This window comes from Epinephelus fuscoguttatus, linkage group LG8 (assembly GCF_011397635.1).
Source record: "Epinephelus fuscoguttatus linkage group LG8, E.fuscoguttatus.final_Chr_v1".
In the NCBI taxonomy this organism is placed as follows: Eukaryota; Metazoa; Chordata; class Actinopteri; order Perciformes; family Serranidae; genus Epinephelus; species Epinephelus fuscoguttatus.
Window position 1 is genome coordinate 12588595 of NC_064759.1, and position 24390 is coordinate 12612984.

Consider the following 24390-nt stretch of genomic DNA (forward strand, 5'->3'; position numbering starts at 1 on the left):
GGTACAAAGAGTGGCACATCACACTTTAGCAGCCTGGTATTCACCTTACAGTGCTCTGTATATATGTCGTTTTGTGATGCCCAGCTGTTGGCTGCGGTTTTTTTACAAAGTCTGCTCCTATACAGTAACTCATTTGATTATTATTTCTCACTTCAGTGCCGCTGATTTTCCAGCCACTGCACATTAGGATCACGCTTCCTTAGAAAATCGGAGTATTACATAATAACATGCACTTTGAAGAATTCATTGTCTGGGAGGGAGGACGTCTCATTAGGTCCAAAAGCATGTTCCCTCGATGTAAAAGCAATTAATTAAAGTATAAAAATAGTATCTGAAGCATATAACTCTCAGTGTCTGATGCAATGGGACATGAATCAGAGATGTGGAAACAGTAATGAATCACTGCAGACGACGTCGACATGCTATTAGGCTTTATTTAAATCCAGCATACATTAAAAAAGAAACAGATGATGACAATAAAATGTCCTTAATTGTACATTCCTATGGGAAAAAAAAAGAAAAAAAATAGTGCTCCTAAGGATGGGACAGGCAATAAAAAAGCAGAGTAGTTACCAATAAGAGACTTTAGACTGCAGAGAGAACAAAACAGCTGACGTCTCTCTGCTGCTATCAGGTTTGGCTTTGTTATAATCTGATGTCACAAACCTGTGGTGCCAGTAAAAGCACCTGTTTGCTCACAGAGCAGGATGTACTTGCACACTCAGATCCCATTGAAAAAGAAAAACACAGTTGTCAGTTAAAAAGATTATTGTGTCTGTGGGTGTGTGCGTGTGTGTTTGAGCGCGAGAATGATAGAGCGTGTACACAGAGAAAGTTGGTATTCAGGGAGATTTTTGTTTACTTTTTTTATTCAGAACATAAAGAGAATTTTAATAATTACTAAATCATGTACTCTTTTTCATTCAGTTAAAACACCACAGCATTAATAATGTAGGTTCACACTTAAAACACAGAGAACAAATGAAGAAATTTAAGTGATATTTAGCATTAGAGAATGACACACGAGCTGCCAAGTTTACCCTCCAAAACCATTTTACCTGAACGTCTCACTTCTCGAGTCTTTTGTCAGAGGTAGGGCAAGGGTCAGAAGTCAACGCCAGACTCTGTAGGAATATGTCTGATATTTAGTTGACACGATGAAGCACAAGAACAACCGAATATCAAACATATCACACAGCTTCCAGCCAGTCAGAGCCCTGGACGACTGGAGGAGCCTGCAGATAAGAGAGACAATGACAGTGAGAATAAAAAAGGGAGTGACATGGAAAACTCTGACAACGTCACCCAGGCAGTCAGTTTGTTTCAGCCTGAATGAAGGCCACAGACAATATAACAAGTATAATATCATGGACAAAGACCTGAAAAACCTGTCCAACACATGAGCAATATAACAGAGGGAAGGCCGTGAGGGAGGGAGTCACAAACACAGGGAATCAAGTTAGCAGTAAGGATCACCTGTTAGTGACTCTACTGGCTCCAGGACAGAGGGGGCTGATGGGAAACAGGAGACAGCAAAAGCAAGAAAAGGAGAGTAAAACCCCAACGTCACATACAAATACAAAATACTCACCAATTCCCTGTATCCATACACAGCATCCCATGTCCTGCCAGTAAAAACTCGTGGTAAAACAAATGGTTCAAGTTCCACGACTAACTGTTAAAAGTGTGTGTGAGCTATGATCTGTGTGAATAACTCCTCAGTGGGATGGCATTTATATATACAACCCTGTGAGTTTGGGGGGGAACCAACTACACTCACTCCCTCGGTAACACACAAATACACTCCATGTAATTAGAGGTGTATTGATCAGCTGCTATGGCCCGCAGCCTTTCCTCCCCACATTAGCCTGATCAATACATGTGATGTTCATCCCACTGTGAGCTCCCTCACACACACACACACACACACACACACACACACACACACACACACACACACACACACACATGACCGCAGATGCAAAGTCAAATAACTTTCAGTTATTGCCTGTAGGGAGGACATGACGGTCACATCACCCTCACTGGTTGTATCCTGTTACTCATGTTTCCTTTAACAATTCAAATATATCATATGGCTAATATCACAGAGACGTCCTTTATAAAGGGATGCACACATTCATTACATGTAGTTAGAGTGCATTTGGTTTTATAGAAATACTTTACAATAATGTTTGTTGATTTTAATAAACAAAAAAGAAAAGAAAATGGGTGTTGCGTAGCAGAGAGCAGAGTAACAAAAACATACAAATGAAATGTGAGTCTCATCCTGCGTCAGCATCTGTGATCTTAAATCTTATTTTTCTTTATTATATCTCACCTATATCTACATGTGGGAGCTGCATGAGGCAAGTTTGGATATTCTTCCTATTGTGCAAGAATGTTTATTGGACATCTGTTCATTAAGGCAAGAAAAACAATCTGTAATTTTTGATTTTCAAAGCAGAAGACCGGTGCGGTGTCAGAATATGTTGCTTTTAGATATTGGTCATATGGTGGAAAGTAAATAAGTACAATTTACTCTAATTTTTAGGTACTTGTACTTAACTTGAGTATTTCCATTTCATTCTATTTTACACACTACTTTCATCCCCACATTTTAGTTGCTCTTTTTTACTATACTACATTTATTTGGCAGCTATATTTACTTTACAGATCATGGTTTACATACAAATGTACTGTTATAGATTACATACAGCAGTATGTCTTTACCTGAGTTAATGTAATACTGTAATTAATTATTATCTATTTATTTTTTTGCATTTTAAGAAATTAAATGACATAGTAATACTAAAGTTACAAATCATAAAAAAGAGAAAAAACAGGAAGATAAAACAACTAAAAAGGTAAAAAATAAAAATAAATCAAGATAAAATTAAATTAAATTAAATTAAATATTACCACTAAAAATAATAATAGTCATCAAATTACATAAATAATAAATAAGTTCAAAGGATATCAATTGTTCTTTGTGCTTGTTTAGTTTTGTATGTGCCCATATTGTTTCAGTTATTTATAATTTTATCTAAGTCTTGTTATTATTTATATTTCAGTGATCTAAAATATCTTTCATATGCACTTTTAGTTTTTGGTTTCATTTATAATAACCTTGCTGCTTACAAAGTAATGTTGACAATACTAATAAGAAGCTAATTTTCTAATACAACACTGAGAGAGGTCATTGCTGCCTAAAGAGTACTTTGACCTTTGACACCTACATGTTGCTGCTAAAACCTCTGTACTGTTGTATTTCTATGTTTTTCTGTCTTAAATTAAAGGTCTCAATATTTCTTCCACCATTTGTCTTTGGTATAAAAGTGTGTGACTTAGTGTTGTACTTGATGTTGTGTTCTGTGTGTACGCTGGTCAAAATGAAGAAATATTAATATTCAGAACTTGAGTTAACAGTGTGAGCATCCGGGCTGTGTGAAGATAAACTTTGCAGCCAAGGTGACCTCTGGCTGTCAGGATGACCTCCAGCTGGTGATGGCATTATCACTCCATCTGTGTGTTTGGGGACTGCAACACGTGTTGACTTCACATCATCCGTCAGATATGGTGATCAGCGAACACTTTCACCTGTGGGTGAGTCTGGATTTTTGTTTTTAATCAGTAGAAAATAGGTGCAGAACAGATGGAGGTGATAAAAGTTCACGATGAAAATTGGACTTTATACTGTACACGATACAGAGACATTCAGTATTTGACTGCTATCATCACCATCAAGTCATTTCTATATTAACAAACATCAAACGTCATCAGCGACAGACAACAGACCATTTTAACACAAAGGAACATTATATGCTTTGTTTCAAGATTAGACATTTCATGAGCAGCAGCCCTCGCTTATGACATCAGCGAGACTGGATGTCCCCCCTCTGCCGTCTCTGTGTCCTCTCCTGGTTTGAGGCTGACCTTGTGAGCCTACTGGGGCGGAATGATAGCCCTCTGATTGCCTAATTGTGAGCCTGGGGGGAGTATTTTAATCTCCAGCAGATGGAGGGCAGTGTGAGGCAAAGTGAGAGATGACAGGGAAAGCAAAAGGATTAAAAAAGAAACTATATGTGGATTTAAAAAAAAAAATCATTTATATTCAGTCCAGTAATTCTCTTGTGAGTCTTTTTATAGTCTTTGCCACCTCCTCTAAAGTACACACAGCAAAGTAATTTACCTTTGATTCAGTCCAAACTTCAAAGTTATTGTGCCTCTCTGCTCACACATTAAAGGTCCAAAGATCAAAATCTTTGAACAAGCCCAAGTTGAGCTGATACCATAACTCAAATATGAATCTAAATGTAAGCTGGGGTAACATGTATGTGTATGTGGGAGTGTCTAGGTATGAATAGAAAGAATTATTAAAGCTTATTTGAAATGGATCCAAACCAAAACAGATCATGCCCTGTTTGTTTTTCTTTCATCCTTTCCTCTTGCTTTTCTTTCCCTCTTCCACTTGTCCTCCTCTTTGTTTTGAATTGTTTTTTTCAAGTTATTTCCTTTCTTCATTTTTCTTTTCTACATTCACTGCCCCGTTATTTATCTGTGACCTTTTTTACATTTTCATTTTAATTTATTTATTTTATTTGTTTTTTATTCTTATCTTATTTATTTATTTTATTTATCTTTTATTCTTATTTGTATTTGTTAGTATGTCAGTATTTTCTTCATGAATATGTACTTACTGGTGAATAAAGAGAAAAAAACAGGACAAGTCAAAGTAAGTTTAAGTTTTACAATATATACATAATGTTGTTGGATCCTGACCCAATGTATATTTAGCATTGGGGATTAACTGGTTACATGTGATTAAGATACAAAATAACTAATTGTAAAAAAATTTTTAAAATAAATTACAGTTACAAATTAAAATATTGGTGATTTCAATGAGGTGCCATCAAAATATAGACTTCTAAGTAAAAAGTTTACTTGCAGAATTTAACATTCATTCTGTTGCCTTGCATCTTTTTGCAGTGTAGTAAAACCTTCTTTTTTCTGGACATTTTTCAGCTTTATTTCCCAGTTTAAAAAAATGTTAGAAAAGTTATCAAAAAAAAAAATAAATTTAACATGTCATATTATTTTGATGAAGCAATCAAAATACAATGAAACTTCGAATAAAAGCCCAATCCCTTTTACTACCCCAGTGTGGCTACACATTTTGACAAACAAATGCCTGTCTTAATTTGAAGCCTGGTCTGGTCACCAAGCAGTTTGTTCTTTTTCATAGAAGTTCTTCGGGTGTATAAAACCAGGTTGTTGGCTACCTCAAATTTTGCGTCCATTACTCGATTACTATAATCATATTCCCTTAGTGTGTAAGGATCCTCAGATCAAAAGACTCAAAAGGGCTTTTTCATAAAAAATTAATCCAAGTTATGAGTATTGTTTTAACAGGATAAAGTGGTGTTGTGTCGGTATGCCGGGTGCCGTAACTCACTCTATCTTCTCTGTTGAAGCTAGATCAAATGAATGATTCATAATTAATGCATTATCTAAAGCCTAATTTTTACACAAATAATATTCATACTGGTTTTAACAAACTATTTGATTGTATTTCTCATCTTAACTGAGCAGCAGTTCTGTCTGAGAGGAATTAAAGGCCTGTCTCAAATATAGGCCTGCTGATTTCAGTGATTTAGCAAATATTAGCCCAGGCTACTAACTGAAGTTTTAGGGTAGTTACATTATTTATTACATTTGTAACAGAGTAACTAGTAATCTGTAACCTATTACATTTCTAAATTAAACTTCACCAACATATTGCTCTGATATGAGTCTGTCTTCAGCTGATGTATCAGTCATCCAGCTGTTTGTGAGGGTGTAGCACTAACACGTCTAATTAAAACAATCCAAGCTAAGTTGAGTCATTCATCATCACGTGGCGAATCCAGGGAACATAAGGTGCTGCTACAGGCCGCAACAAGTGTCACAGACAAGAAAAGGATTCAAAATTAAAATTTGAATATTTGAATATGAAAAGGGTATTTCGCTGGATAAACACAGACTGATAACAACAGAGGATGATGTCATTACATCATTACATCACACAGGAAAATGACCACAAACACATCAGGAGAATATTGAATTTGAATGATGATAAATGAGATCATGCAGCCCCGTTGTTACCATACGGTCATGACAAATGTGTAGCCTATTTATCCAATGGTGTTATTGTTCAAATAAATCAAATGTAATTGGATTCTCACAGGAGGTGGACCAAGTTAAAGAAGTGCCTGTTTAACCACATACACACAAAAACTCATAACATTGTATCAAAAACTCCCAGAGAAAAACAATACAGTACAAATGGAATACAAACTGCACAGCTGGAGCTTCACCAGGATAACAGAGTGAGGTTTATAGGGAGAGACAGACAAAGGCTTTGTGTTCTCTGATTGGTCAGTCCTCTGGTCTCTCTCTCTCACGCACACACTCACACACACACCCTGAGGCAGGGTCACTAAGAAAGAGAGAGGCAGACAAGGTTAACAACGATTATTCAATACATATTTGTGTGGTTTCAGTGTTGGAGGTTGAAGAGTTATCTAACAGAAGGGAAATAAAACTAAAGGCCAGAAAAGCAAAATGTGCAGCAGCCAAGACACGAACCACGTTTAACACGGTGACGATGTCATTGCTTTCTCTCGTCCTGGTTCAGACTAATTTGCATTTTCAGGCATTTGTTATTTACATGCAGTCAAATAAGTGACACGACAACATAAAAACAACCTATAAAAGCAGCTGTGGAAAGTATGACAGCCTCCTTTGAGTCTCAGGACACATCTTCATAATATAAAATGATACTTAATGACACTTAACCACACTATGATTGTGTTTAACTTTTTCTCTTTCTACCGTCTCTGTTTGTCACACACACACACACACACACACACACACACACACACACACACACACACACACACACACAGTTTGCACACATTAATCATTACCTGTGCAACCAGGATACAGGTTAGTGAGACAGCATTTCACAACCTTGCGTCTGTTATGCCCCACGCCCTGACTGTGTGTGCAGAGTGTTGAGTGCGGAGCTTTCTGACATACTGATAGTGTTAATCACCAACCCGAAGGAACAATACGAGGTGTATGTGAGGTGGTGATGTGTACAAGTGAAAACACGCTACTTGGCAAACACGCAAGCTTTCCTGAATGATCCTTAAAAGTTCCTGTTTGGTTACATTTTTGTTTTTGCAGCAGCAGTCTAGGAACGTTCCTACTCTGTTCTCAAAAGGTTATTTTTGTGACAGCATTTTTTATTTACAAACACTACATCTGATCAGGCTAGGACAACGGATGCTAGTTTGTCTACAATACTAAGCAAGCACAAGATGAAGATTGCATAACAATTTACCACTGTGAAAATAGATAGATACATGGATAGATAGATGCCTTAATTCTTCATGGCATAGACGCAACAAGGTGCTGGAAACATTCCCCAGAGATTTTGGTCCATATTGACATGATAGCATCACACAGTTGCTGCAGAGTTGTCGGCTGCACATCCATGATGTGAATCTCCCGTTCCACCACATCCCAAAGGTGCTCTGTTGGATTGAGATCTGGTGACTATGGAGGCCATTGAGCTTTGTGACATGGCACGTTATCCTGCTGGAAGTAGCCATCAGAAGATGGGTACACTGTGGTCATAAAGGGATGGACACGGTCAGCAACAATACTCAGGTAGGCTGTGGTGTTTAAACCATGCTCAGTTGGTACTAAGAAAATATCCCCCACACCATTACACCACCAGCAGCAGCCTGAACTGTTGATACAAGGCAGGATGGATCCATGCTTTCATGTTTACACCAAATTCTGACCCTATCATCTGAATGTGGCAGCAGAAATCCAGACTCATCAGACCAGGCAACGTTTTTCCAATCTTCTATTGTCCAGTTTTGGTGAGCCTGAGTGAACTGTAGCCTCAGTTTCCTGTTGTTAGCTGACAGGAGTGGCACCTGGTGTGGTCTTCTGCTGCTGTAGCCCATCTGCTTCAAGGTTGGACGAGGTGTTGTTGGTTCAGAGATGCTCTTCTACAGACCTTGGCTGTAACCAGTGGTTATTTGAGTTCCTGTTGCCTTTCTATCATCTTGAACCAGTCTGGCCATTCTCCTCTGACCTCTGGCATCAACAAGGCATTTTCACCCAGAGAACTGCCGCTCACTGGATATTGTCTCTTTATCGGACCATCCTCTGTAAACCCTAGAGATGGTTGTGTGTGAAAATCCCAGTAAATACTCAGACCAGCCCATCTGGCACCAACAACCATGACACGTTCAAAGTCACTTAAATCACCTCTCTTCCCCTTTCTGATGCTCAGTTTGAGCTTCAGCAGGTCGTCTTGACCATGTCTACATGCCTAAATGCATTAAGTTGCTGCCAAGTGATTGGCTGATTAGCTATTATAATGATCAGTTGAACAGGTGTACCTTATAAGTGGCTGCTAGCTGTAAAAGGACAGCACTGCATTAGTTTTGATGTATGAGGGACTATTTGCCGACCCTTTCTTATAGCTTGCCTAAAATTCTCTTCAGCTGGTTGCAACCAACTGAAACGCCAAGCGTGTAGGAAAAGTACAGTGATCGATGCGAAAACATGAAAACACAAAACACAAAAGGCCATATCTAAAGCCAGTGTCTGGTTTTTCTGTTCTGGGCCACTGTAGAAACAACACGTTGGTCTCTGTGCTCCGTATACACATATAAACAGCTCATTTTCAGGTGACAGAAACACATTTCTTGATTTCAGCACACACAAGGACTCACATGCACTAACATGCACGCACGGCCAGACCATCTATTACAACAAACCACAGAGAAACTCGGATTACAACACACACAGACAGAGTGTGACTTCATTCTCTGCTAAGGATGCCACTACTCCAAAATCTTTATATAGCAGATACTTGTTTGCTGCTGTCTCATGCTCTGAATGTCATATTTAGAACCTTTAAACCATAATGCCACGAAAGGGTGGCCCTATATAATAAGTACCTTTTCTCTTATATTGTGAATGTATTTTTCTGATAATACTTATGCACTTTTACTTATAATGGAATGTATTTTAAATTGTGATAAGCCTATTTCTACTTTAAATTGAGGATTTTAATACTTTTTCCACCACTGCCCACATGAATAACATAAGCTAGTTGATCATGCTTACACTGAATGGTCATCAAGGACGATTTATTTCATTAGATTTTTCTCAGTTAAACTCAAAGTGTGTACATTATTGACAAGTTATTGTATACAAACACCTTTTTTATTTTTATAATTTAAGTTAAACTCAAAGTGTGTACATTATTGACAAGTTATTGTATACAAACAACACTTTTAGTTATTTATTTATTTAGGTTAAACCCAAAGTGTTTACATCATTGACAAGTTACTGTGTAAAAGCGACCCACTTTTTATTGTTTTTTTTTTTATTTAAGTTCAACTCAAAGTGTGTACATTATTGACAAGTTACTGTACACAAACAACCCACTTTATTATTTAAAAAATATATATTTAAAAATATATATTAATTTAATTTAAAGTGTGAACATTAGACATGTTACTGTGTACTAACAACCCACTTTTTTATTTTTATTTTTCAAAATTTAAATTAAACTCAGTGTGTGCAATATCGACAAGTTGTTGTATCCAAACAGCCAACTTTAATTTTTTTTAATTTAAGTTAAACTCAAATTATGTGCATTATTTTCAAGTTACTGTATACAAACAATCCACTTTCTTAATTTTTAAATTTAAGTTAAAGTGTGTACATTATTGACATGTTACTGTATACAAACAACCCAGTTTTTCATTCATTCATCTTCTAACCGCTTCATCCTCTTGAGGGTCGCGGGGGGGCTGGAGCCTATCCCAGCTACATCGGGCGAGAGGCAGGGTACACCCTGGACAGGTCGCCAGACTATCGCAGGGCTGACACATAGAGACAAACAACCATTCACGCTCACATTCACACCTATGGACAATTTAGAGTTATCAATTAACCTAGTCCCCAGTCTGCATGTCTTTGGACTGTGGGAGGAAGCCGGAGTGCCCGGAGAGAACCCACGCTGACACGGGGAGAACATGCAAACTCCGCACAGAAGGGCTCCCACACCCGGGATTGAACCGGCAACCCTCTTGCTGTGAGGCGACAGTGCTAACCACCACACCACCGTGCCGCCCCAGTTTTTCATTACTTAATTTAAATTAAACTCAAAGTGTGTACATTATTGACAAATTATTGTACACATACCCTCTTATTTTTTTATTTTAATTTTTTCAGAAAAGTAAGTTGGTTCAGAGCTTTGTATTTATTTTCTTTGTGCCATAAACAAACTGCATTATGGCAGACAAACATTCTTGCCACCGAAAAAGAAACTGAACAATGTCAACATGACGTGAAGCAGAGCAGAGCAGGCGGCAGAGGAGACGCTGGATAGCTTTAAATACATCACTTTATCACTATTTAGTCAGTGATTTCTTACATTGCCTTATAATTACAATAAATGTCTCTTGAACCTGGCCGGCAGAAAATATTTGCATTATAACACAATCTGTTCATTACAAAAGCATGTTGCACCAACATACTCACACACACAAAAAACCCCACAAATGCCAACATCAAAATGTAACTTCATTCTTCATTTTGTTGCATAAAAACAAATAACAGATGAAATAAACATCCCAATAAGGGAACTGAGCAGTTCTTCTTGAGGCTCCTACCTGTACAAGTACCACACGTGACATCGACCCAGTAAAGCAACGTGCTAGAATCTGGTTGCAAAATATCAAAAATGGTTTTTGTTTTGTCTTTTTTTTTTTTTTAACAGAGGAAGAGTTGTAGAGTCAAAAACACAGGTTGTAATACCTTATCGCTTCTTAGGAGCCTCTGCCTTTGCTTCTTCGTTTTTAGGGGCCTCTGCCTTTGCTTCTTCTTTTTTAGGGGCCTCTGCCTTTGCTTCCTCTTGTTTCGGGGCCTCTGCCTTTGCTTCTTCTTGTTTCGGGGCCTCTGCCTTTGCTTCCTCTTGTTTCGGGGCCTCTGCCTTTGCTTCTTCTTGTTTCGGGGCCTCAGCCTTTGCTTCCTCTTGTTTTGGGGCCTCTGCCTTCGCTTCTTCTTGTTTCGGGGCCTCTGCTTTAGGCTCCTCTGGTTTAGGGGCCTCTGCCTTTGGGTCCTCTTGTTTAGGGGCTTCTGCTTTAGGCTCCTCTTGTTTCGGGGCCTCTGCCTTTGGCTCCTCTTGTTTAGAGGCCTCTGCAGCTACTTCCTTGCTACACAGCTTGCTTCATGACAAAGTTCAACAATAGACAATGTGGTGAATGCATACAGTAGTTATGATTATGGATGTTTGAGTGCAGAAATTATTTTATATTTCTATGTACATATATATCTTTATAAGTATTTCCCATACCTTACTTCTTCAGGTGCTCCAGCTTTCAAGAAGCCACACACTCCACTCGGTGCTGCTAGCTGCTGTTTCAGTGTTTCCACTTCTGCTGTCCAGCCGGTCTTCTCCTTGTCATTGTCAGCTGTAGGTATTATTATATGGGAATTATAAAATTAAAGCAAGGTTAAGATCAATATTTGGTGCAATCAATATTTTTTGATTGGAAAAGAAGCAAACTTTAATACATTTGTATCAGCACAATAAAAGCAGGAAGAGCTGCCTTGTGTCTTCTCTCATTATTTTACACACTTAAACTATTGAGGATCATAAATCGACACCTACCTTGGAGATGACTGAGATCGGCCTCGAGTGCTGCCAGCTCATCTCTGGCAGATTTCTACAACAGGAAAAACAAATGTCAGCGACACAAACCTGAGTTTGCTGGAGAAAATAATCTGCTCTGCACAGACTAACATCCTGCATCTATACTGCACATCTTTAGCTTTGATGCAGCCACTTCCTTGGGACTCCCACTGTAAATATTTGAATAAGTCTGTCATGATATTTCCTGGAACTGCACACATCACAGTTTTGGCATTGTGCTACCTGGTCAAGTTTAGTGATATACTTCATATCTTCCTCTTATTTGGCATGATGTGCCCTAAAAGATTATTTTTCTATCACTGCACTTTGAAGCCACAAGATCAGTGGTCCAAAAGTGGGTCATGGGCCCATTCTGAATGAACCACAAATGACCAGCAAACATGTCAAGTTAGTAAAAAAAAACGCACTTTATTTTTAAGTACAGTGAATTCCAGCACAGAGCTTTTATTTTGAAGTGCCATTTTCTGCCGCAGAGAGAGTGACTAACCGGCAGCTACTTGACAGAGACAGCAAACAACAACATGGCTAAACCCAAGTGTGACGTTGTATGTATTAAAGTGTGGGACCTTGAACTAATGACTAAGAAGCAATCTGGACACTGTGGCTGGACCAGTGAGGAGCCACTGCACCAGATCAGCTTTGCAGAGTTGGTTTATTATGTAAAATGAATGTATTGCAAACCACAGAGCTACTTTCCCTTCCTCCAGAGCTATCATCTAGCTACTTCACCATGACAGAGAGCATTACTTTAGACATTTTCAGGCATGTATTGCCTTTATAAGCAGTTTGGTGTTTAGAAATATGAGCAAAAATGACATACTTCAGCACAGGAGCACTTGGAGGCAGAGACAGATCATGTTTCTCACCGACTATATAGATGTTTTTTGCCAAAATAATAAAACAAAATGTTTTAAAGCGATGTCCACTCATGTATGTGGTATTATGGCAAAATAATTGACAGTCTTGAAATAATAAAATAAAGGAAACTGGCCTGTGATCCTGTAAAGTCTAAGGCCTCCCATGTATCCAAGCAGGGACAGTGGATTATTTTACACTCCTGCCTGTAGGCCTGTTGACAGTCCCTGCTCTGATAGTGAGAAGCCTGATTATCTGGCTGGTGGTGATTTTATGCATTCATATCGGAACCAGGTGAAACAGGTTGTGTGTGTTTTTGTGCATACACTTGACGTGATGTGAGCCACCCATCCCCCTTTAATCTGTGCTGTCATTTCCCCTTTAAAACTGGCTCTCAATCCAACATAACTTTCACATTTACTCATGCTCTCCCTGCTTGCATCTGTCAGTGTCTGCCCACCTGATCACCCGTGCAGACGTCCACGTCGCCCTTCGCCTTGTCTGCTCGGGTCTGGAGCTTGATCACTTCCTCCGCCAGCGCCTTCTCCTCACTCCGTGTCTTCTCCAGAAGGTTCTGCTGCTGCGCCTTCTCGCCCTCGTACTCCTGCAGCACATCATAGGTCACCCGCAGCTTGATATCCTGAAACCTTTTCCGTCTGTCCTCTTTGTCCTGCTCCTTTTGCCGTAATTTCATGACCCCCATCAGAGCCACAGACGTCATGATCACCACAGGTAGCACCAGCTGCACCTTCATGCTTTAACCCGGAGCGGAGAGCCTTCTTTGCGCGCGGTGTACGTCCTTAGTGATGGAGGTGTGGGGCGAGTGCTCTGCCTGAACACAAGGTTGCTTTTACTGTCGCCCTGGTTACAAGTCTTTACGGATCACGAAATAAAAACCAATCAACCTAAAGGGCTGGCTCACCTGTGCTGTGACCGGGCATTCATTAATGTGCGTCGGATCTGAGCTGCGCAGCATTCCCCCAGAGTGTCATCACAAACACGCCCTCTTCCTGTATGGTAGCCTATCTGACAGGTAGGCCCTGCTCTCACCTGTACTGTCCTGCGCACCTTGATCTGACTTCATTACACCATTAACAAGTCCAATGTGGCTGCAGATAAGCTGTGTGTCTGTTGACAGAGAGGACAAACTGGAGCTGAAAGGAAATGCATTTACCCAGTGTAATCACTTATTTTAACACTGAATACAACTCCATATAACTTCAATGTATTTACTCTGACTCATAAGGATGTGTTGTTAAATATAAAGCAATCTGATATTGATATTTAACTTTATTGGCAGACAGTTTGGAGGAGGTATTCAGATTTTCTTTTTAAGTAAAAGAAGCTGTAGCCTGACCATGGATGAATTACTGAATGGGCCCAAAGATTCAGGGGGCCTTCACCTGCAAATTGTCACTTAAATTAACACATACCAACCAGGAAGAGATTCAAAATGACCACAGAGATACAAATAGACTGCAAAGAGACACAAAATAACTTCAAAGAAGTGAAAATGACTACAAAGAGACACAAAATTACTATACAGCAACACAAAGCAACCAAAAAGACATGCTGAAATTTGAACACTGAATACAACATTATATAACGCCACTATATTTACTCTGACTCATACAAGGATATGTGGTTGAATATAAAGCAGTCTGATATTAATGTTTAACTTCACTGGCAGACAGTAAAAGTTTTACAGTAAAAGTAGCACGGTCTAATCATGGAAAGATTACTGAATGGGCCAACTGGACACAAGTCCAAGGCCAAAAGTTTCAGGGGCCTCCCTCACCCTGAGCCCGCAAAATGTCACTCAAATTATCATGTGTCAACTAGCAAGACTTGACGTGACGGCAAAGAGACACAAAAAGTCAACAAAGAGATGCAAAGAGACATAAAATAACCACAAGAGAGCAAAAAAAACAAAACAAAAAAAGACACAAAATCAGCTCAAAGAGACTCATAATGACTACAAAGAACACAAAACAAACACAAGAAGACACAAAATGGCCACAAACAGACAAACAACAACAACAACAACAACCAAAGCGGCAAAACCACTACAAAGTCTAAAACTCAACATGTAAATTAAGCTGTCAAATAAATGAAGTAGAGTAACAAGAGAGGCAGCAGAAAATTAACATATGGAAGTGGGGGTTTGGGGTCCTTTTTTGGGCATCAAACATTTGATGTCCTGCATTTTGATGAATGTCTCTGCATTGGTTTGTGGTGTAAATGTCTTTATGGTCCTGAAAATAGAAGTCTTCTGCTACTTTCATGCTTTTATTGGGGGTAGTGGCAAGTTCCAGGGCTGAAAACCGAGAACAACTTGGAGGTGCCAAAAACTACAGTTCCCCAAATGGGCACTTGAGGCCGACCCCCAACTTTACAGCTGAAATAAACATGTTTACATCCCGGCATGAAAAACAGTTTTGGTCTCTATAGCTAACTTCAACATTCATGACAACTGTGTGGGGACGAATTTTGATATAACTCACATATTTGCATTTGATCAGGCCTTGAGTTTACCTGCCTGCGTGGCAGATCCACCCTTCACTCCTCCACAGCTCCACCCTCTTATCCAAACTTGGTTACTACTGGCTCCAAAAAACTAAGATGGGTACTTGAAGTTCACAAACCAATGGATGATGCCACTGTGGCTACATCCATTATTTTATATGGTCTATGAGGAGGACATGTACCCTGCATCCCCCCAACATCTACGCATATGTAGATAAAATATAAGTATCTCCATGTTGAAGTTAATTGTAAATTTCCATCACAGTTTAGAGAAACAGTAACAGGTCAGAAATGATAACACATAAAAGAGCACATAAAATAGTTTAAGCCTTTTTATGTCATTCAAGAACAAAGATTTTAAGTTTGAGTTTAAGTGTCTTGTTTGTGTTGTTTTAAGTCATCCCCTGCATTACAATCTGATGTTTTGTCTGTGCCTCAGCAGCAGGTTTCCACCCATATTGTTTTACGATAGAAGTCTGATACAGACTCTTTTGTACTGAAGCTGCTGTTCGACAATATTTTGCACAATGTTCAGTATCTTAAAATACGACCATAGAAATTGCTTAATGTTATTTCAGGGAGTTGTTTTCTGGTCAGAGTGGAAAAGCGTCTAAGGCAGTATTTTACATGCTCACTGTTTAAATTGCTCCTGAAACCTCTCAGTCTTCACATGTGCATCATAATTAGGTGTGCAAAGTCATCCAGAGGGCTGGGTTGGACCCCTTGGTGGGCCGGTCCTGGCCCCATGGGCTATATGTTTGACACCCCTGCTCTAGAGTATCTTAACCTGCTATCTCAATAGCTTCCACTTTAGTGGATTTAGTGGAAGGTACAGAATGACTACACAGTGGCACAAAGTGATGAAAAAATCCACAAAATTACCTTAAAGAGACTTAAAATGCCCTAAAAGACACACAAACTGACCTCAAAGTAATGCAAACTATTACAAAATGACACAAAACAACCACAAGGAGACACAAAATGACTATAAAAAGACACAAAACAACCACGAGGAGACACAAAAATGACACAAACCAACCATAAGGAGACACAAGGAGACACAAAATGACTTCAAAAAGACAAAAAAAAAACAACCATAAGTAGACACAAAACAACCACGAGGAGACACAAAATGACACAAACCAACCATGAAGGGACACAAAAAGACACAAAGCAACCACGAGGAGACACAAAATGACACAAAACAACCATGAGGAGACATAAAATAACACAAAGCAACCACAAGGAGACACAAAATGACTACAAAGTGACCAAAAGAGACACCAAATTACCTCAAGGGACTTAAAATTACCTCAGAGACACAAAATGAAGTCAAAGAGATGCAAAAACACAAAACAACCACAAGGAGACACAAAATGACCTCAGCTCCAGATTGTAATGCAGGGGATGAGTTACCTGCTTCCCCATTAGCTTCCACTTCAGTCACATGTAATGAAAGTTGAGTAGTAGACTGACTCAATGTGGAAGAACAAAGACACAGTGTTGAATTTGCGCATGAGTTTTCTTACTTCTTTGTTTGTTAAATGGATGAACGTTTTCAGAATGAAAGAAACATTTGAAGGGGTTGATATTTATAGGTTATTATGCAGTGGTTTTACTGGTCCAGCCCAGTTGAGATCAAATTGGGTTGTATAATGTGTGGCCCCTGAACAACAGAGTTTGTTGATCATGATGCAAATCCATCCAAGCTGCTTTTTTCTGTGTGCAAGCGCGTGCCTACCAGTGAGGAGGGCGAAAGTCACACGAGGAAATAGGTGGATTGTCACGCCCAGCCCGCTGAGCAGGTAGAGCAGGTTACACGTACAGTAAACACGGTCACACTGCGGGACGGTGCCGGAGGAGTCGACGCGTGCACGGCTGGAGACGTACCTGGAATGAGCAATAAGTGACCCTCATTGATCCAGACTTTATTTATACTCTCTGCCAGGATGAAGCTCGCGGTGGCGCTGACCGGCCTGAGCGTGATCGTAATGGTTGTAATGATTTTCCAAACCGTAACTCAGGAGCTGAATCTGCGCACACTGAAATCCCGCATGTTGGCGAACTCGGCGGAGGTGAAGAGGAGAGAGGACTCCATCGTGGACATGAAGAAGAAAATCCAGGAGATGAAGACGACGCTGGTGACTGTCAACACCAACATAGACGAGCTGAAGAAGAAGAAGGCGGACAGTGAGAAGTCAGCGCAGGAGTTAGACACAAATCTGCAGACCTGTCACAAGGAGAAGGTGAGGGACACACACATTTAACACACAACAGGTACTGTTTAATATGTATACAGTCATAACACTACTGACAGGTAAGTATCACTCCTCAGGAAGCACATGATATCTTATATTGACTCAGTTTTCTACATCCAAATATTTGTTTTATGATTTTATTGAAGCTTCTTTTTGACTGCATTAATCCACCATGATAACTGCTGACAGATATTTACACCTGTGCCCTTATTAGGAAGATGCAGAGACTAAGAAGACAGAAAAGGTAGAGGCCATGGCTAAACTCAAAGGTAAGGCTTTTTATGTCGCGTGCTTTGGGCTGATAGGTAAAACACCACATTTGCAACCCCAAACTGACCCAGATAAGAGTTGTGACAGACCACAATGCCTTAATCAGGTTTCTGTTGGCCTTTTAAAAGACAGAGGATGGATTGGAGCGGCTGAGATCTGTCAGTCTGTCATCGTCTGTTCAAACTCTGCCTATTAGAAACCAGCGGAACAAGATGTGACAGCACTAGACAACGTGGCTTCAGGCACAGTGTCCCTTGGTTTCATTTGCCGATCTGAGCTCAGCAAAAGTAGCAGCTCCCGTTCCATTTATTGTGTGTGTGGTAAATATGGAAATTCACAACATGCGTTCCTCTGTGTTATACTCTGTCGTTTCTACAGCTGATCACGAGGAGGCCAAAAAGAAGGCCGAGGTGGACATTCAGAACTTGAAACAACAGATTTTGGATAGAGACAAAGCTATTTGTGCCTTTGCAGACACAACCAAGGAGGAAGCAAGGTAAGATCTTCAGAATAAGAGTGTGTGTGGTCAGATAGAGCAGTCCACAACATCAGAGAGGATTACTGAACGGGCTTACTGTGTACAGGCCCAGGGGCCCAAAGAGTCAGGAGTCCCCCTGGCCTTCACGTGCAAATTGTCAATCAAATAAACACATACAGACCAGGAAGAGATTCAAAACGACCACAAAGAGACACAAATAGACCACAAACAGATACAAAGGAACTTCAAAAAACAGAAAACAAAAACAGCAAAAACAACCAGAAAGAGACACAAGACAGGAAAAAAAAGGAAATAAAACAGCCACAAGGAAACACGAAATGACTACAAAGCAATACAAAATGACCTGAAAGAGACACAAGATTACGAGACGAGACTTAAATTTTTCCTCAGACACACAAAATGACCACAAAGAGACACAAACTGACGTCAAAGAGATGTAAACAACTACAAAAAGATACAAAGCAACAACAAAGAGAAAGAAAATGACTATAAACCAACACAAAGCAACCAAAAGATACACAAACTGACCACAGAGAGACACGAACTGACCTCAAAGACAGAGACGCAAACAACTATAAAAAGACACAAAACAACCACAGGGAGACACAAAATGTCCACAAAGAGGCACAAACCTACCTCAGAGATGCAAACTACTACAAAAAGGCTCAAAACAATCACAAAGAGACACAAAATAACTACAAAAACAGGAAAACAACCAGAAAGGGGGATAAAACAACCACAAAGCTACACAAAATGACCTCAGAGGTAAAAATGTCTACAAAGAGACACAAAACAAACACAAGGAGACACAAAATGACCTACAAAGCAACACAAGGGTACCAAAAAAGACACACAATTACCTTAAAGAGACTTAAAATGTCCTCAAGACACACAAAATGACTGCAAAGAGACACAAAATGACCCCACAAAGAAGCAAAAGAACAACCACAAGGAGACACAAAATGACTACACAGTGACACAAAGTGACCAAAAAAGAGACACAACGAGGCAAAAACGACTATAAAGAGACACAAAACAACCACCAGGATGATCACAAAGCGACCAGTATGACACAAAATTGCCTTGAAGAGAATTAACATTTCCTCTAAAAGACAGAAACTGACCTCAGAGAGACACAAACTGAGCTCAAAGACACACAAACTGACCTTAAAGAGACACAAACAGGCAGAAATGACCACATAGAGTCACAAAACAAGGAGACACAAGGAGATACAAATTTACCATAAAAGACACAAAATTACCTTAAAGAGACTTAAAATTTCCTGAGACACACAAATTACCTCAGAGAGACACTAAAAGACGCAAAACAACCACGAAGAGACACAAAATAACTACAAAAACAGAAACAGGAAAAACACCAGCACAGAAACACAGAACAACCACGAGGAGACACAAAATGACATCAAAGAGACACAAACTGACCTTAAAGAGGTAAAAATGACTACAAAATGACTACAAAAAGACACAAAACAACCACGAGGAGACACAAAATGACATCAGAGAGACACAAACTGACCTTAAAGAGGTAAAAACGACTACAAAACAACTACAAAAAGACACAAAACAACCACGAAGAGACACAAAAGAACTACAAAAACAGGAAAAACAACTGGAAAGAAACATAAAACAACCACGAGGAAACACAAAATGACCACAAAGCAACACAAAGTGGCCAAAAAAGACACAAAATGTCTTCAAAGACACACAAAATCATGACAAAACGACACAAAACAACCACAAGGAGACACAAAATGACTACACGATGACACAAAGCGACCAAAACAGACACAAAATTACCTTTTAAGAGACTTAACATTTCCTCAAAGAGACACATACTGACCTCGAAGAGACAAACTGACGTCAAAGAGATGCAAACAGCCACAAAAATCCCCAAAACAACCATAAGGAGACACATAATGACTACACAGAGATGCAAAATGACCAAAAAAGACACAAAATGACCTTAAAGAGACTTAAAATGACCCAAAGAGATGCAAACAACTACAAAAGACACAAAATAACCACATGGACACACAGAACCACAACAAGATGTGATACGACAACAGAGAGATGCAAAACCACCACAAAGTCTGCGTGTCCTGCTCCTGTGTAGGAGAGGTGGTGGGGCCCTTTGCATATCTGTGCCCAGGGCCTCTCATAATCCACCCATGTTTTTACAGTAGGCCTCTGTCCCATTACACACACGCACCACATAACAGAACCGTGGCTGCAGAGCTACAGACGTTAAGACAACCTTATCACATCACATTAACATTGTTTTGTCTTTTCTTCATTTTGCAGGAAGTTGTGTGGAATCGCTGAAGCTCCACAATAAAGTTAACCCAGAAACACCCGACACTGACTGTGAACTGTTGAGTAAAGAACCTCGCCATGCAAACCAGGATAGATTTAGTAATGTCACTGATGTGAGTACAGCTCTGTTTGTTTCCTGTGAGAGAATAAACTGTGTTTATTTAAAGAAAAAAAAAAAAAAAGCTGGCACATTTATTCATTGGACAAATGACACAAAGATCGGGAGTGGGAACTTATGTTGAATAGTTTTATATCATTTTGTAATGTTATTGTGTTGGTTGGGTCGATCTTCGTATGCCTTTTGTATCTATAAAACACTTTGAGATATACTTGTAATTATTACAGCCTTTGCAAGTAAATGTCACCTTCCCCTGATTGAAACACTGTGTAGCACCAAAGAACTGCGTTTGTGTTGCCCTGCCCTCTGATGAAACCAGTGACTACCAGCAACCACAATATTATGTGGCATCTGTTTGATCTCTGAGGTCGTGCGTGTGTGTCTGTGCATGTGTGTGTGTTAACCAAATATCCTGTGTCAAGTTGAACAATATGCTTATGCTTCATGGAAATGCAAATGAAACATGTGCATGGAAAAATGTTATCTCATTAAAACGGTGCAAGCCACAGTGATCCAAAACTGACCCACGGTATCCGGTGTGTGAAATATTGCCTGACCAATGAGCTTTGTGGTGCTTTGTGCTGAGTTAGAGAGCTCCTTGTACTCATGGGAAAATAAATGTTATTTGCACACATTTATGACACACTATGACAGTTCAATGGCATGTTCCTCTACCTCCCCCTGGTGTTGAACCAAAGACTACACCGACTTTCAGTCATGACACACATCAACCACATATGCATAGTCTGGCTCCTATTCTGTTCCTCTTCAACTTAATTTATAAATTCTGAGTTTCAGTCTTGGTGCAGCCAGTCTGTCTGGTTTGAGTCCAACCCCTAGTTGTTGGCCACTATCTGAAATAGCTGCCATTTCTGATAAACAATACATCTTTAATCAGTACTTAGCAGTTTCACAGCTGTTTAAAAGGCCAATGCGCTTAAGTTAACCAGGAAACAACATGTGGCTGTGTCCTCCACAGTCATATTTAGCTTAAGGTGTCGCTGAGTGAAACTGTTACTTCATGAAATTTGAGAGATGTGGTCACTGAATGCATTTTGCTGTTGTTCTGACTGTGTAAAGGGAACTCTGAAGGACTGTGTGTAACCAGATGTGAAACAAAGTGATAATAAAGAAGATTATTGCCATTTTTCTGTGCTTTACTCATCCGCAATACAGAGTGTCACAACACTGCCAGGGGTGGAGACATATAGGGTAAAATGAAATAATTGCACTACTTGAACGAGTAGACAGATATGTATAAATAAATGGGCTGTAGTAAAATTGTAAAATAGGTTTGTTGGAGACCCAATGACATTCTTTGTATTTGTTTTGATTGAACTAATGGTTATTGCATTCACTTGACAAATAAAAAAAGCCCTGTTTTTCTGAGTAATTTTTTCTGTTTTTCAGAGTAATTTATTTATTTTTCTGTTTTTTGGTGTCATTTTTTCTGTTTTTCTGAGTAATTTTTTCCTGTTTTCCGTGGTAGGTTTTTTTTCTGTTTCTGTGGTATTTTTTGTCTTCTGTTTTTTTTTTCTGAGTAATTTTTCCCTGTTTTCGTGGTATTTTTTTTCTGTTTTTCCGGGTATTTTTTTTTTCTGTTTTTTTGTGGTCATTTTTTTTTTCCTGAACGAGGAAACAAGATACTTCAAAATCTCGCGAAAAGCTCCCACCTGGCACCTGCAAGTGACCCCTGCATCCATGGTGACTCCTGCTCATGGATGTATTTTGCATCTGTGCTCCTGCTCCTAGAAAATTTCAACTACGGTATCAATAAGGGTAAGGCACGTAATTAGTTACACACAGAGTATGATAATCTAGCTATGTTTTTGACTGCTTCCTTCTAGTGTAGGCCTATCGCTCAATGTAACAGGTTAGGTTAGTAACATTGTAACAATGTTAGCTGACAAATTTGTGATGAGTAACAATGTCCAGCATGATGGAAAAAAAACTATTAGCTTAACTGACAACTGAAATCATGCCCATACACGTTTGTCAGCTAACATAAAAAAAAATTACCCCAAAAAACAGAAAAATAATTACCACGAAAAACGGGGAAAAAATTACTCAGAAAAACAGAAAAAATACCCCGAAAAACAGAAAAAAAAATACTCAGAAAAACAGAAAAATATTGCTCAGAAAAAACAGAAGAAAAAAAATACCCCGAAAAACAGAAAAAAATACTCAGAAAAACAGAAAAATAAATAAATTACTCTAAAAAACAGAAAAAAATGCTCAGAAAAAAACAGAAGAAAAAAATACCCCGCAAAACAGAAAAAAATACCACGAAAACAGGGAAAAATTACTCAGAAAAACAAAAAATATTACTCAGAAAAAACAGAAGGAAAAAAATTACCATGAAAAACAGAAAAAAAATTACCCCCCAAAAATAGAAAAAATACCCCAAAAAACAGAAAAAAAAATTACCACGAAAAACAGGGGAAAATTACTCAGAAAAACAGAAAACAATTATTCAGAAAAACAGAAAAAATATTACTCAGATAAAAACAGAAGAAAAAAAAATACCCCGAAAAACAGAAAAAAATAACCACGAAAAACAGGGAAAAATTACTCAGAAAAAAAAGAAGAAAAAAGTTACCATGAAAAACAGAAAAAAAAATTATCACAAAAAACCACCCAGAAAAAAATACCCCGGAAAACAGAAAAAAATTACCACGAAAAACAGGGAAAAAAGTACTCAGAAAAACAGAAAATATTACTCAGAAAAAAACAGAAGAAAAAATACCACAAAAAAAAACAGAAAAAAATTACTCAGAAAAACAGAAAAATAAATAAATTACTCCAAAAAACAGAAAAAATTACTCAGAAAAACAGGGCTTTTTTATTTGTCAAGTGAATGCAATACGCTTCTGTAAATGGTGACTACATGTAGATGCAGATTTGCTGTTTGTACACAAGGTGGCGCACTAGAACAGGAGGACACAGGTAATAAGGTACTGGTGATGAGCAACCATGTGAAGCGTGGCAGCATGAAGAGTTTGTAGCTCTTTGAAACTGAAATTGATAAATGGAAACTTACCATTGACAGACACTGAACTGTTGAATGGACACCTACCTGAGATGAATTATGGACTTGCAGTGTTGTACTTGTGTAAAAGTCAGCACATGTTAAGATAAATAGGTCACCGCACTCAAAGAAACCTGAAAAATTGGACATTGGTTTACTCTTGTTGCCCAGAACACTTGTCCGAATAAGTTCTCCCTGTTCTCCCTCACAACATAAAATTAATACTTGGAAAATTTAGCAACAGTATTACTCCCTATATGTTATGTTTTGTTTTGTTTGTTTTTTTACCTACCAGAGTCTCCTATTATAGAAGGATTGGCAAGATATTCTTGAGCTGCGCATTTCTTGCTTTCCGTCAGCCATCTTGGTTTTCAAAGGTTTGTGTTGCACTGACAACACCTGGCCAGTGGGTGGCAGTGTATGGCATGACGCACAAAGGTCCACTCACGTGACTTAAATGCAACTATAGCATCAAAACCCATGCATATACAAGAAAATGGCTTTTAAACAGATGTTCACTGCAGTGGCCACTATGCATGAAAGGGTTAAATGTAACGTTTTTGACTGAAAAACTCTACAAGTTTAATACATCTTAACTAAAATAATTTCATATTGCATAGGTAGTTTAGTGTTTTGGGCTGAGAAAACAATTTTATGATCTTTTGCCCAACTCCTGGCAAAATTCAGTCTCCCTCCTGGTCACATTTCCTC

At 38.9% G+C, this 24390-nt stretch overlaps 2 protein-coding genes and 1 long non-coding RNA gene across 3 annotated transcripts in view; 1 reads left to right on the top strand and 2 right to left on the bottom strand.

Moving 5' to 3' along the window:
• Positions 1-9188: 9188 nt before the first annotated feature.
• The window catches only part of LOC125892682 (uncharacterized), a 41535-nt gene continuing 26333 nt past the window's right edge, over positions 9189-24390 (bottom strand). Inside the window, exon 2 of the long non-coding RNA XR_007449776.1 lies at positions 9189-9999. This is a non-coding gene — a long non-coding RNA (uncharacterized LOC125892682). The remainder of the gene's footprint in view (positions 10000-24390) is intronic.
• zgc:174935 (uncharacterized protein LOC796019 homolog) lies at positions 10318-13646 on the bottom strand. Its single transcript, XM_049582819.1, has 4 exons — positions 13107-13646; positions 11750-11804; positions 11432-11549; positions 10318-11303 (listed from the first exon to the last, which is right to left on the bottom strand). The coding sequence occupies exons 1-4, from the start codon at positions 13398-13400 to the stop codon at positions 10895-10897; spliced, it is 876 nt and encodes a 291-aa protein (XP_049438776.1). The 5' UTR covers positions 13401-13646; the 3' UTR covers positions 10318-10894.
• si:dkey-87o1.2 (uncharacterized protein LOC796684 homolog) lies at positions 16977-22044 on the top strand. The gene is made up of 4 exons (XM_049582821.1): positions 16977-17418; positions 17645-17699; positions 18079-18196; positions 20522-22044. The coding sequence occupies exons 1-4, from the start codon at positions 17122-17124 to the stop codon at positions 20553-20555; spliced, it is 504 nt and encodes a 167-aa protein (XP_049438778.1). The 5' UTR covers positions 16977-17121; the 3' UTR covers positions 20556-22044.

Bases quoted from the DNA above. Each gene is read 5' to 3' on its own strand.
- zgc:174935 (XM_049582819.1), bottom strand. From the start codon at position 13,400: ATGAAGGTGCAGCTGGTGCTACCTGTGGTGATCATGACGTCTGTGGCT. The intron at 11,550-11,749 runs GTAGGTGTCGAT...TAATACCTACAG, and splicing joins CGATCTCAGTCATCTCCAAG to CTGACAATGACAAGGAGAAG. The intron at 11,304-11,431 runs GTATGGGAAATA...TTTGTCATGAAG, and splicing joins GGAGCACCTGAAGAAGTAAG to CAAGCTGTGTAGCAAGGAAG.
- si:dkey-87o1.2 (XM_049582821.1), top strand. From the start codon at position 17,122: ATGAAGCTCGCGGTGGCGCTGACCGGCCTGAGCGTGATCGTAATGGTT. The intron at 17,419-17,644 runs GTGAGGGACACA...TGCCCTTATTAG, and splicing joins AGACCTGTCACAAGGAGAAG to GAAGATGCAGAGACTAAGAA. The intron at 18,197-20,521 runs GTAAGATCTTCA...TTCATTTTGCAG, and splicing joins ACAACCAAGGAGGAAGCAAG to GAAGTTGTGTGGAATCGCTG.